An 11,307-nucleotide genomic window follows, 5' to 3' on the forward strand; every position below is an offset into this window, starting at 1 on the left:
CACTCGACAGTTCACTCTTTCTACTGCTAAGCAGCCATGGCTATGGTGGCTATGGCGCACCTTCTGTTTCTGCTCCTGCAGCTCTTCTCCATGGCTGTGGCGCAGCCTTCCCCTTCCTCTTCCCCTTCCCCGTCCTTCTCCCCTCTTCCTTCTCTTGCTTCCGTCCCTCCTCCCACCGCCACCCCAGCTCCTTCCTCCCACCTCGCTCCCCATCCCTCAGCCCCTTCTCTCTCCCCCCTCCCCCCTCCCTCCTCACTCCCTTCCCACTCAGTCCCTTCCCCCTCCGCTCCTCCATTCTCGCCTTCTCCCCTCCCCTCCTCCCCTTCCCCCTCCCCCGATCAATCTTCCTCCCCCCCCCCCCCTCCCTTGCCCGACGATTCCCCCCCCTCGCCTCCCTCCTTCTCACCTGCTCCTTCCCTCTCCTCCCCCCCCTCTGACCGCCACAAACTAACCGTTGGACAGAAAGCCGGCGTCGCCATCGGCGTGCTTCTCGGTGTGGCCGCCCTGGGCGTCGTCGCCATTGTTCTGAAAAAGAGGCACGACAACATCGAGCGCACTCGCGGCTTTCGTCAAAACCTGTAAGGATCTAAGATCTTTTGCCTGCGTGTGAGACGTCTAGCTCTTCCGTACTGGTTTTGTTCGGGATCTCGAGTCTGTGACTCTGTGTTAGGGGGCATTGCCAAATCGTGTGGCCGACATTACAGTACTCTGTTGATTTGGACGTTAGATCATCGTAGATGCAACGGGTGCTACTGTTCTGTCGGTTCTTTTGAAGATTTTGGGAGTTGTTTCTATCGTGTCAGCGTTCGGGCTGAACTTTACGTGAGTGATGACCCTACAGTCTAGAAGATGCTCTTTTTGATACAAAGATTTGACTTCGTTTTTCGGGTTTTAATGTGAACTCGCCTCCTGGCGAACTGAGTCAACCCTTACAAACTGGAGACATATGCTTAGGCACCTAGGGCGTATTGGTTGTGCCTTAGTCTAGCTCAAATGGCTAAAATTAAGCTACTTATAGGCCTGTAACCCCAGACCAGATCAGGTCCAGGGCGAGTGAACCAGTCGGCATAAAGGCTGACTGCAGGTCGGCAGTCAGGTTGGTTAATCCCTGACCCAGAGTGGACCCCAGGTGGGCAGCAGGGGTAGCTCATCGGGTCAGTAGGCTGTCTGGTGGGCCTCACAGACTGATGGGTCTGCCAGCAGTGGAGGGGGCAAGCTAGCCTCCTTCTATAAGTACCCTTCTGTTTCTTGATCCCTAGGAGGAGAAAGAGTGAGGCCTCAACCTTGATCAGGATTTTGCAGTAGTTCAGCCCAGCACTCTCTGCATGTTTGATGCTCCCTTGTGTGTGTGTGTGTGTGTGTGTGTACATCTGAATGGAGGGAAGAGAGTTCTCTAGATCGGTCCGCTGTTGGTGAGGTTTCCAATATCCGAGTTTTAAATATGGAATCAGAGCTCATGGTCACGTGAAGGAAGGCATCCATCATTCGAAGTCGACCCGGTTCAATGCCAGTGCACGTGCTTGTTTGGTTCCTACAGTGCATCCTATTCTCTCTTCTGTGATTTCAGAATTGATAGCCTTTCACACGAGGTCAAGCTCCAGAGCAATTTTGTGGCTAGGAAACTCTGGAAGGTGATGACAGGAACAGAATTCAAGCTCGAGGATGTCAAGGACACTTCAGGGAAGATGAAAGAGGCTGTAGAGCCAGAAGATGTCAAAGAATGGGAAGACAAAGTTGCTGAAGTGTTGTCCATGATTATTGGGCCTACGGTGGTGGATGCAGTCATTCCTCACATCCAGATGCAGATAAGTCTTGCGAGGCATGGCGAAGGACATCCATGAAACGCATAATCAATTATTCACTATCAGAATGGAGAAGGGGGACCAAAAGGATGGGCTCGAGCCAGCTAGCAATGCTGGTTCTTGGAAGGCTTTTGAGGAGTTTCAAAGGTTTTGGAATGCTGTGACGGCTGGAGAGAGGACCGGGTCTCTTACATTTGAAGATGTTGGGCCTTTTTGCTGTAGAAAGGAGTCTGGGAGAAGCTGTATGAAAGCAATAACGACGAGGCCTTTCTTTTGAAAGGCAAGCACAAGGCAATCCCAACAAGATTAGGCCCAAAGAACAGTCCAAGGGCAAGAAGTCTGAAGATGGTGGAGACAAGAAGAAGAAATCTATTATGAAAAGGTTGGTTATTTTCCAAAGGACTGTTGGAGAAAGAAAGCAGATCAGAAGATGAAAAGGGAAGGCAAGCCCAAGGAAGAAACGAAATCTTATTCAGGCAATATAACAACCGAGAGTTGTTTGTCGTCATAGAACATTGTCCTGCGTACTCAATGACTAAATATCAAGAAGGTTGGTATGCTGAGTGGAACATCAAGAAGTTCTGGCTCAAGCACTAGAACTTCACATCTGGATTCAAAGGTTAATGTTGGAGATAACTGCACATGGCCTATCAAGGACAAATGCGCCAGCCAAGACTTGAATTTGGGAATTCACACTCTGTGAGTTCTCTCTTCCTGACTTCCCATCTCACCCTAAGATGGGAAATTTTTTAATTTTTACAGAAAAATCCAAGTTATTTTGTCCATCCATAGACAAGGCATCTGCCGTTCTCCTCGGAGGATCTGGAAACAAATGTGGATATCTGCAACTCACATGGCAATGTTAAAAAGCAGACCTAAATCGGCTTTACTTTACCCCGCTATTTTCAGCAGACTTTGAAGGATCCTAAGACATTTCGTTGGGTGGCCAAACGTTTATGTTAAAACTGATGGAGGACCACGCTTTTGCTCACTTCTGAACAAAATATTGCGATTCCAAACAATGCATAGCCAAGTGCCCCTGCCATCTCCAAATTCTACCTTTGATGTCTGTGATACCTATTTTAATTCCAAGCATACTGGCTTTCCTACTTCCATCTCAGTAGATGTTCGCTGATTGTGCTTTTTACTAAGGTTTTTCACAAAGTGGCTCTGCCAAATTTTCTGCCATCACTCTTCCTGACACAGCCTTCTACTGCTTTTGGGCCTTACCTCTCAGGCTGCAATCATGGAAGAAGCCCTTACCAGAGTAGTCAGCCTTGCCATGGAGCTGCCTGGTTCTGAGGTTCTGGGGTGCCTTTCAGGCTCAATATCTAGCCTCCCTTTCTACTTACGCCCAAAACATTTTTATCATTATCATTGAGGCTTGATATCCTGTGATACTGTGTATCCTCTTGTACTTAAAGCATTTGCAGGCGATTTTGAAACATGCATCATGCTAGTACCTTGAGAGGCTACCCAAAAATTTGAGAATAAAGACTGGAATGAGAATGGGAATGGAAAAGATGAAAGGTCATGTCACACGTGGTATGCTAACCTCAAGTCCCTCTGTTGGGCTGTAAGCACGACATGTCAGTAATGTAAGAAATCCTAGATTTACTATAGAAATGTGCTAAGGAACGGAAAGGAGACTGAAATAGCAGAGAACAAGGAATATTTGTATTGCTTGAGTGTCTGTAGTGTGTCATCCATACAATTGGGCCTCTCTTATATAGAGAGTGAAGAGTCACACATGAAAAGGTGTGTACTCCAAAGTGTATGTGCATGAAGAGGTGTGTACCCCTTGTGAAGGGTGTGACCCTTGATGAGAGGGTACATTACAATAGGAGTGTCTCTTCCATAGAATGTCTCTTGTGAAGGGTTGTGCCTCATAGGAAGTGTCCCGTCGAAAGGGCATACCCTTCCACAAGTGTCCATTCATCAAACCATCCATAAGTCTAGATATAGAGAAAGGAATACGTCACATATTGTGACATCCCCTCCTACTCAAAATAAGACCGTGGTGGAGATAATGAATTGAGGTAGAAAATATCACGGTAAATTCTGAAAATACTGCTGTAAAATGTCAGGGTACTGCTGTAAGTCTTCATTAGATTGCCAAGTAGTGTCGGAGTCGTCCAGATCGCGCCAAAGAACAAGGAATTCCGTGATAAGTCGATGTCGAGTCTCTCGCTGTCGATGGCCTAGAATACGCTCAGGAATAAGGAGAACATAATCGTCTTCGATTTCTGGGACATAATCACCTGCAGGTGGAATTGCTTCATCGCCTGGAATGTACGTCTTTAGCCAAGAAATATGAAATGTCGGATGGATTTTACCCCATGATGGTGGTAATTCCAATTTGTAACTTAAAGGTGAATTTTTCTTAATGATCCGGAAAGGTCCATAGTATCTTGGTCGCAACTTAGGAAACACAGACTTAACCGTCTTATAGCGATGTGGGGCTACAAATAATAGCACCATGTCACCAGTGTCAAATTCCAGGTGACGTCTATGTTTGTTGGCAGACCGTTGATACCGCTCTTGTGCTTTTCGCATATGATCCCTGACTTGGAGTAGAATGTCTTGCATTTCTTGAACCAGTTGATCAGCTAGGGCCACTCGATGTTGAAGTACAAAATTCGTTGGTACGATCGGAGTGTTTCCATAAGCTGCTTGAAATGGAGTCATGCTGATGGCACTATGGAAAGAGTTATTATAAGCAAACTCAAGGAGTGGTAGATACTCTTCCCAAGCTGCTAGGCGTGACTGAATATAATGTCGAAGCATTTCTTCCAGAACTTGGTTGACTCTTTTAGTCTGGCCATCTGATGTAGGCTGAACTGAACAGTAGAGTTGTACCCAAAGATTCAGTGAAATCCAAAAGTGACTGGTAAACTTAGGATCTCTGTCGGATATGATATTCTTGGGCAATCCATGGTGTCGGAAGATGTGTTGTATGAAGAGTTTGGCTATGTTCGGAGCCTGTGCATTGCTTTTGCAAGCAACAAAGTGTGCCATTTTGGACAGTCGATCAACAATTACCATAATCTGAGTGTTACCTCTGGAGGATCGTGGTAGTGTTGTAATGAAATCCATGGAAATACTTTCCCACCTTTCAGTTGGAACTGGAAGAGGCTGAAGAAGTCCTGCTGGAAGTCGTTGGCTTGCTTTCATTTGTTGACAAGATAAGCAAGATGTAACCATTTTGATGACGTCGCTTTTCATCTGAGGCCAGTAGTATGTTGCACTGAGTAACCTATAAGTCTTGTTGATCCCTGAATGGGTAGCATAAGGAACTACATGATGCTCTTTTAACAAAAGACGTAGAACATCCTTGTCATGTGGTACATAGACGCGATCTTGATAATACAAAAGGTCATCCATAAGAATAGGATGAGCAAATCTTCTGTTCGAAAGTCGAAGGTTGATCTTTTGAAAGAACTTGTACTACTGTGCCGAAGTCTTTATCATTGAAATACTTCCCTTTGAATGAATTCGGAACATCCACAAATAATGTAGAGATTACCATAGCTGATGCTAGAGTTAACCTGCTGAGAGCATCTGCAACTACATTGCGTAGTCCTGGAATGTACTCAATGGTCATGTGAAAGTTGGCCAGAAACTCAACCCAGCGTGCTTGTCGAGCGTTCATGACTGGCTGAGTAAAGATATACTTTAGAGAGTGATGGTCTGTCTTGACCACCGAGTCGGCTCCCATGAGATAATGTTTCCAAGAGCGATAAGCATGTACAATGGCAAGAAACTCCTTATCATAAACCGGGTATCGGGTTTGGATATCGGAATGTTTATGGCTGTCAAAAGCAATAACTCTACCTTCTTGCATCAAGACTGCTCCTGCAGCGATGTCGGAAGCGTCGGTCATGACCTCAAATGGAAGGTTTGGGTCAGCAATAGCCATAACTGGTGTGGTAGTGAGTGCTTGCTTGAGTTGTTGGAAACTATACTCTGTTTCGGGAAGCCACTGAAAAATTGCTGTGCGTTTCAATAATTCGGACATAGGAGCTGCGATTTCGGAAAACTGATAGACCTTTGTATGGTAGAAGTTTGCCAATCCGAGAAAAGAGCGGACATCATGAACATTCTTAGGAGTAGGCCAATTTCGGATTACCTCGATCTTCTTGGGATCCACAGAGATGCCTTTAGCTGAAATAACATGTCCCAAATATTCGAGTTGGGTCTTGAAGAACTCACTCTTCTCAATGTTGATGTAGAGAGAATTTGCGCGGAGAACTTCAAAAACGTTGTGAAGATGTTGTTTGTGCTCATGTAGGGATCTGCTGAAAACGAGGACCTCATCGAGGTAAACGATGACGAACTTATCGAGGAAAGGCCTGAAGATGTCGTTCATTAGTGTCATGAATGTGGCCGGGGATTGTTTAACCCAAAAGGCATGACCAAACATTCATAGTGTCCATACTTTGTTCGAAAAGCTATCTTGTACTCATCGCCTTCTCGTATGCGAATTTGATGATAACCTGAACGAAGATCAATATTTGAGAATTGTGTTGCGTGTAGAAGTTGATCGAAGAGGTCATCGATGCGAGGCAATGGATACTTGTTTTTGATAGTGAGCTTGTTGAGGGCTCGGTAGTCGATGCAGAGGCGCATTGACTTATTCTTTTTTTCCACAAGTAGTACAGGAGATCCGAAAGGGCTGCAACTGGGCCGAATGTGACCTTTGTCGAGTAGTTCGGTCACCTGTCTTTGGATTTCTTCATTTTGAGTGTAAGAAACCCGATAAGGAGGTTTCGACGGTGGATTACTGCTAGGAATAAGTTCGATTGGGTGGTCTACTGGTCGTCGAGGTGGTAACTGCTTTGGCAATTCCTGTGGAAAAATATCCAAGTAGGGCTGGAAAAAAGGTTGGTTGAGGTATTTAGGAGGATCCTTTGTTGGTGTCTCCTCCACTGCCGTAACCAACAGAAGTGAAGTCTTTACTTGATGTTTACGAACCCACTTCTTTACTTGTAGGGCAGAGGCAACTGGGATTGAAGGAGAGTCCCTCGAACCAATTAGCTCAACAAGTTTTTCCTGGTGGACAAACTGGATAGTATGGCTGCGAAAACTGATTGATGGATCATAGTCGTAGAGCCACTGTTGTCCAAGTATGACATCGTACCGAGAAAGAGGCATGATGTCGAAGTTCAACTTGTCCGCATAATGTTGGATGCGAAAAGAGAAGTTTTTGATCCTGGTGTTGCGCAAGAAGGTAGTTCCATTTGCGAGTTCAATCTAATAGTCCATGAGACTAGGACTGGTGGTCAACCGAAGTTTGTCGACCATAGAACTAGCTAGGAAGTTATGAGAGCAGCCACTGTCGATGAGGATAGTGACCGTTGTTCCACGAATCAATCCTTGAACACAAAGTACTTGAGTGACCAGGGAAGGTTCGGGGTTGCTGGCAAGGCTCATGTGGATGGTATTTGCCATTCGAACAGCTTTGCCTTTCTTGTCTTGTGCTGGGGTAGCATCTTCTGTTTGGGAAGTGCTAGGTTCCATATTTGAATTTTGCTTTGGTCGCTTGGGACAATCGAACCATCTATGGTCGCTTGTACAGATGGTACAAAGTCCTTTTGTGCTAGAGTTATTCTTCTTGTCAGTGGCCGCACCTTTATGTTAGGGATGACGGTAATGACTTTGTGAAGAAGAAGAGGCGTGATCCTTGGAGGGGTGCTTCTGTTGGAATCTAGCATACGATTTCTGAGACCTGTGGCGATCTTGAGACTGTCGCTGACCTTGATTACCCGAGTTTTTTCTAAACTTGGGGTTATCTTGAGGGCGAGCACCTTTGGCCATAGTAGAGTTCTGTGTTTTGGGATATAAGGAGTCTAGTTTCATGCATGGGGATGCCGTCATATACGAGCACCTGAAAAAAAAGTGATGCACAAAACTCCATCCAGCAGATGAAATTGTCAGATCATATGATATCCTTGCAGCTATTGTCTAAAAGCAGCTCCTTGGAGTTTGCATATGGCAGGTTGATGTGGTGAAAAGCTGTCACTCAAAACCTTTGGCCAAAAAGTGAATTTATGGTTGTCAAATCCTCGTTTGTAATGAACGTTGGAGGTAATTAAGACATTCTGATTTCTTAAGAAGGTTTAGAGGCATGGGTTACTCAACGTGGACTCTGACAGCCGGCAAAACTTAACATAGTATGGTGAGATACACATGATTTGAGAATTTATGCTTGCCCAATTGGAACCTTTAGTGTTATGATTGATTTGGGAATTCGCCTTTCCCAAATAGTGCAGGCCCAACTGGAAACTACAAATAATGCAGTATTTTGTCTGGATAAGGGCGCAATTGCAGTTGTCTCAATTATAGTTTGCGACGTCATTACTGTACTTTGAAATGTAAAGTCCATCGGGAGATCTTAGCTCTTATTATGCATGTATAGTTCATCTGTACTCTGTTTTTCCAATCATTTAGTTCCTTTTTTAAAACTAACTAGTATGCAGTATCTTCTGCAGTGGCACAATGCTCTATTTTCTTACTCTGCTTTTCACGCCAAGAGATGCTCAAGTATATTAGTGCCTGATTCGTAGTTTGTCTATGTGTACAAACTACTTGCCTGGATATGCTCAGGTCTATTTTATAAATAATGAAGATATTTTGAAACTGTTGCATCTACAAATCCTCTCTGGAAGCTTTTTGGTTTTGGATGTATGTAAGGTATCATCAGCCAGACCAGGAACGAAGTCCTGTTTGAGGTTTGCATGTATGATAGCTGAGCTTGGCAGTTTAATGAAACCAAGTCCAGAACATCTTTGTCAACGCTCTTTAACAACTTCATGCTTTCAATATTTCTATGGATTAGCTATAAGCTGGCCATCTGGGTTACAGCGATGTGTTAAGGTGATACAATCATCAGCTCATTACATATGGCCTGCAGTGTAGAGGTAGGTAGCTTTTATGTTTGCAGTGAAGAAGGTTCTTTCCTCTTAAGAAAACAGTCACTTTATGTTTTCATTGATGCAGATATACAGCTCCCGATCCACCACATGTTCAGATGTCACGATTTTGAAGCAGCTAGATTTCTCTCTTGTATCCAATATGCCACTCCATGCAAAGGGAAGGAACACAATTTTTGGTGAAGACAGAGCTGTGGTTATGCTGCAATCAGAGTGATCATATAGTTGGATCGAAGTTTTGTTACGATGCAGCGACTTCTGTGGGAGCATTGTTCCAGCTTAATTTTTGTTAAAAACTTGCAGAGTTATTCAAATTTTTCAAGGGAGCCAATTGGATTGAGGTTGCAAAAATTGACCGTAGACATACAATGACAAGCGGACTCTATAGTGGAATGCATTTCCATCAACACGGGGTTTTGTCTGATCGTTCACGTGGAAATTAGTACTTATTATATGATTAATTTGACTCAATGGATTAGGGTATTCACTCCAGCTTATTTTTCTGAAAAGTTATGCGATTCCATTTGCATGCAAAAAACTTGATATCTAGAGCTCCAGTTGCGTCGAGGTAGCACTCAATTATTTCGAGGCCTTGCTTGGGAGCATGGTGGTATGGTCAACTTTTTTAACAATTGTTGAGCTACAGTTGATCACCCAAAACGAAAAGCCATTGTATGCTGGGAAATGAAAACATGCTGCAATTCCAAAACATTCTGCCCTCTCTTTGTAATTACCGAATTCACAATTTCATCCACCTATATATTTCCAGCTATACTACAAGCTTAAAAATCCGATATGAAATTCAGAATCCATGGCCTACTTAACAAAGCATATGAAAAATGAAACAGATCTTTCTAAATAATGTCTTATAATATTTTTTTTCTTATTATTGGAATTCAAGATGGATTTTCGTCTTTCTAAACATATTCACACCTTCTAGAGTATCTCTCGGAACCTCACACTTGATGAGTATAATTTATGATAAAATCAAGCTTGGAAGATTTCAATATTGGTGGTTTTTTAATATAATTTTACTTTTTTTTAAATTTAAAGTTGCTCTTTACTATTTCTTTGCTTCAAGTTGAAGATGTGAATTGCACTTTGTCCATATTTTGTAAATTTTAAGAGAGTGCAATGTTCTAAAATGCTAAGGGTGAGTGTTAAGTACCTAATAGGGCTTGAACCCCAATGCAAGTGAGATCTCCATCAAATACTCTAAGAATACATTCATTTCAAGTAAACCCATATGATAATTTGGTTTTATGCTTGAGCTTACATCATACGACTCGAGGTTATATGGTGTAACTGGGATCAATTCTTTGATGATGACTAATTAACCATAATTGTGAGACACAAATCTTGACACTTAAACATGAGAGAATAAGTGATAATATTTTAACATTGTTGTTAAGAAATTGGTGCCTTAAGTGAACAAGGGGTTGAATGATTTTAAATTTATCCATGCTTTGAATTGTACATAAACTCTTGTTATATCTTTGTTTTAACATAATCATACTTAGAGTCATACCAACCTTGTTAAACCCTACCAGTACATATGCAAGTGTACTAATGTGATAATCTAGTCTTAACTAAGAAAGATTAAAATCATTCAAGGGAAGGTGGTACAAATTGGAAAAGCATCTAGTGACGAGGTTAAGAGCCTACAATTTATGTCAAGAGGAAAATGAAGTAAAGCATGGTTTGGAAAAAACCTCAAGGACAAAGAAATAAATGAAGGCAGTCTAGATTTTATCTGTAACACCAATATCCACAAGACCCACCATTTCCAACTCCCCTAACAATCCCAAATTTACCATGATAATCCTACCTTGCAAAACTATCAAGAAGCTCAACCATCGCCCCCCCCCCGGCCCCCCCCTACCCCAATGTTTATCCATACCTTTCTTAATCCCTTTGGATGTCACACTATTCCTCTCGTCGATCACCTCATCGTTTGCCATGTGACTATCGCCACTTTAGACAATACTTGCAACATCATCAATACGATTAGCTCTATATGATTTTGGAGATTCAAACTGTCCCAATCAAACACCCACAAGGGAAGTTGGCAATGAAATTGATTATCTAAAAGGGATACCAATGCTCTAAGGGTATTTTGGAAACAATGTCTAGACATGACAAGTAGAGGAGGATGGAGCAACAAGAAAGTGAGAAAGTGACGGAAAAGCTCATGAGTAAGTTGGAGTCATAAAGCAATCCTTGTACACGAAAGAATACTTCAAGGGATATCTCATAGCACCAGCTTGTTACAAAGTACATTCCAAGTTAGATGCAGTCCCATCGGCATAGGTGGTATGCTACCATACATACCATAGAATGTGATGGACCTCTTAAGTGCATTGACTATGCTATATGGAGTAAATTGTGTGCTATTTACCGCAGATTGAGTTGCATAGCACAAGTTTATAGCTCATATCACATGCTTCATGGCACAAATAACACCACATTGCACATTCGCCATGCTATGTTGAGCAAATTATTGTGCTATATAGCAAATAAACATGTTGTATAGTAAGTGGAAGATAGCTAAGTAACACATGTATTATGTCTAG

The 11,307-nt window shown here is 42.9% G+C and overlaps 1 protein-coding gene across 1 annotated transcript; it reads left to right on the top strand.

Moving 5' to 3' along the window:
- Positions 1-15: 15 nt before the first annotated feature.
- On the top strand, positions 16-9,494 carry LOC147885305 (uncharacterized). Its single transcript, XM_087396903.1, has 2 exons — positions 16-578; positions 8,802-9,494. Exons 1-2 carry the CDS (start codon positions 37-39, stop codon positions 8,845-8,847), a joined length of 588 nt encoding a protein of 195 aa, XP_087253029.1. The 5' UTR covers positions 16-36; the 3' UTR covers positions 8,848-9,494.
- The last annotated feature ends 1,813 nt before the right edge of the window (positions 9,495-11,307 follow it).

This window comes from Dipteris shenzhenensis, chromosome 25, assembly GCF_047967505.1.
Source record: "Dipteris shenzhenensis isolate YYH24624 ecotype China chromosome 25, Dip_SZ_1.0, whole genome shotgun sequence".
In the NCBI taxonomy this organism is placed as follows: Eukaryota; Viridiplantae; Streptophyta; class Polypodiopsida; order Gleicheniales; family Dipteridaceae; genus Dipteris; species Dipteris shenzhenensis.

Bases quoted from the DNA above. Each gene is read 5' to 3' on its own strand.
- LOC147885305 (XM_087396903.1), top strand. From the start codon at position 37: ATGGCTATGGTGGCTATGGCGCACCTTCTGTTTCTGCTCCTGCAGCTC. The intron at 579-8,801 runs GTAAGGATCTAA...TCATTGATGCAG, and splicing joins CGCGGCTTTCGTCAAAACCT to ATATACAGCTCCCGATCCAC.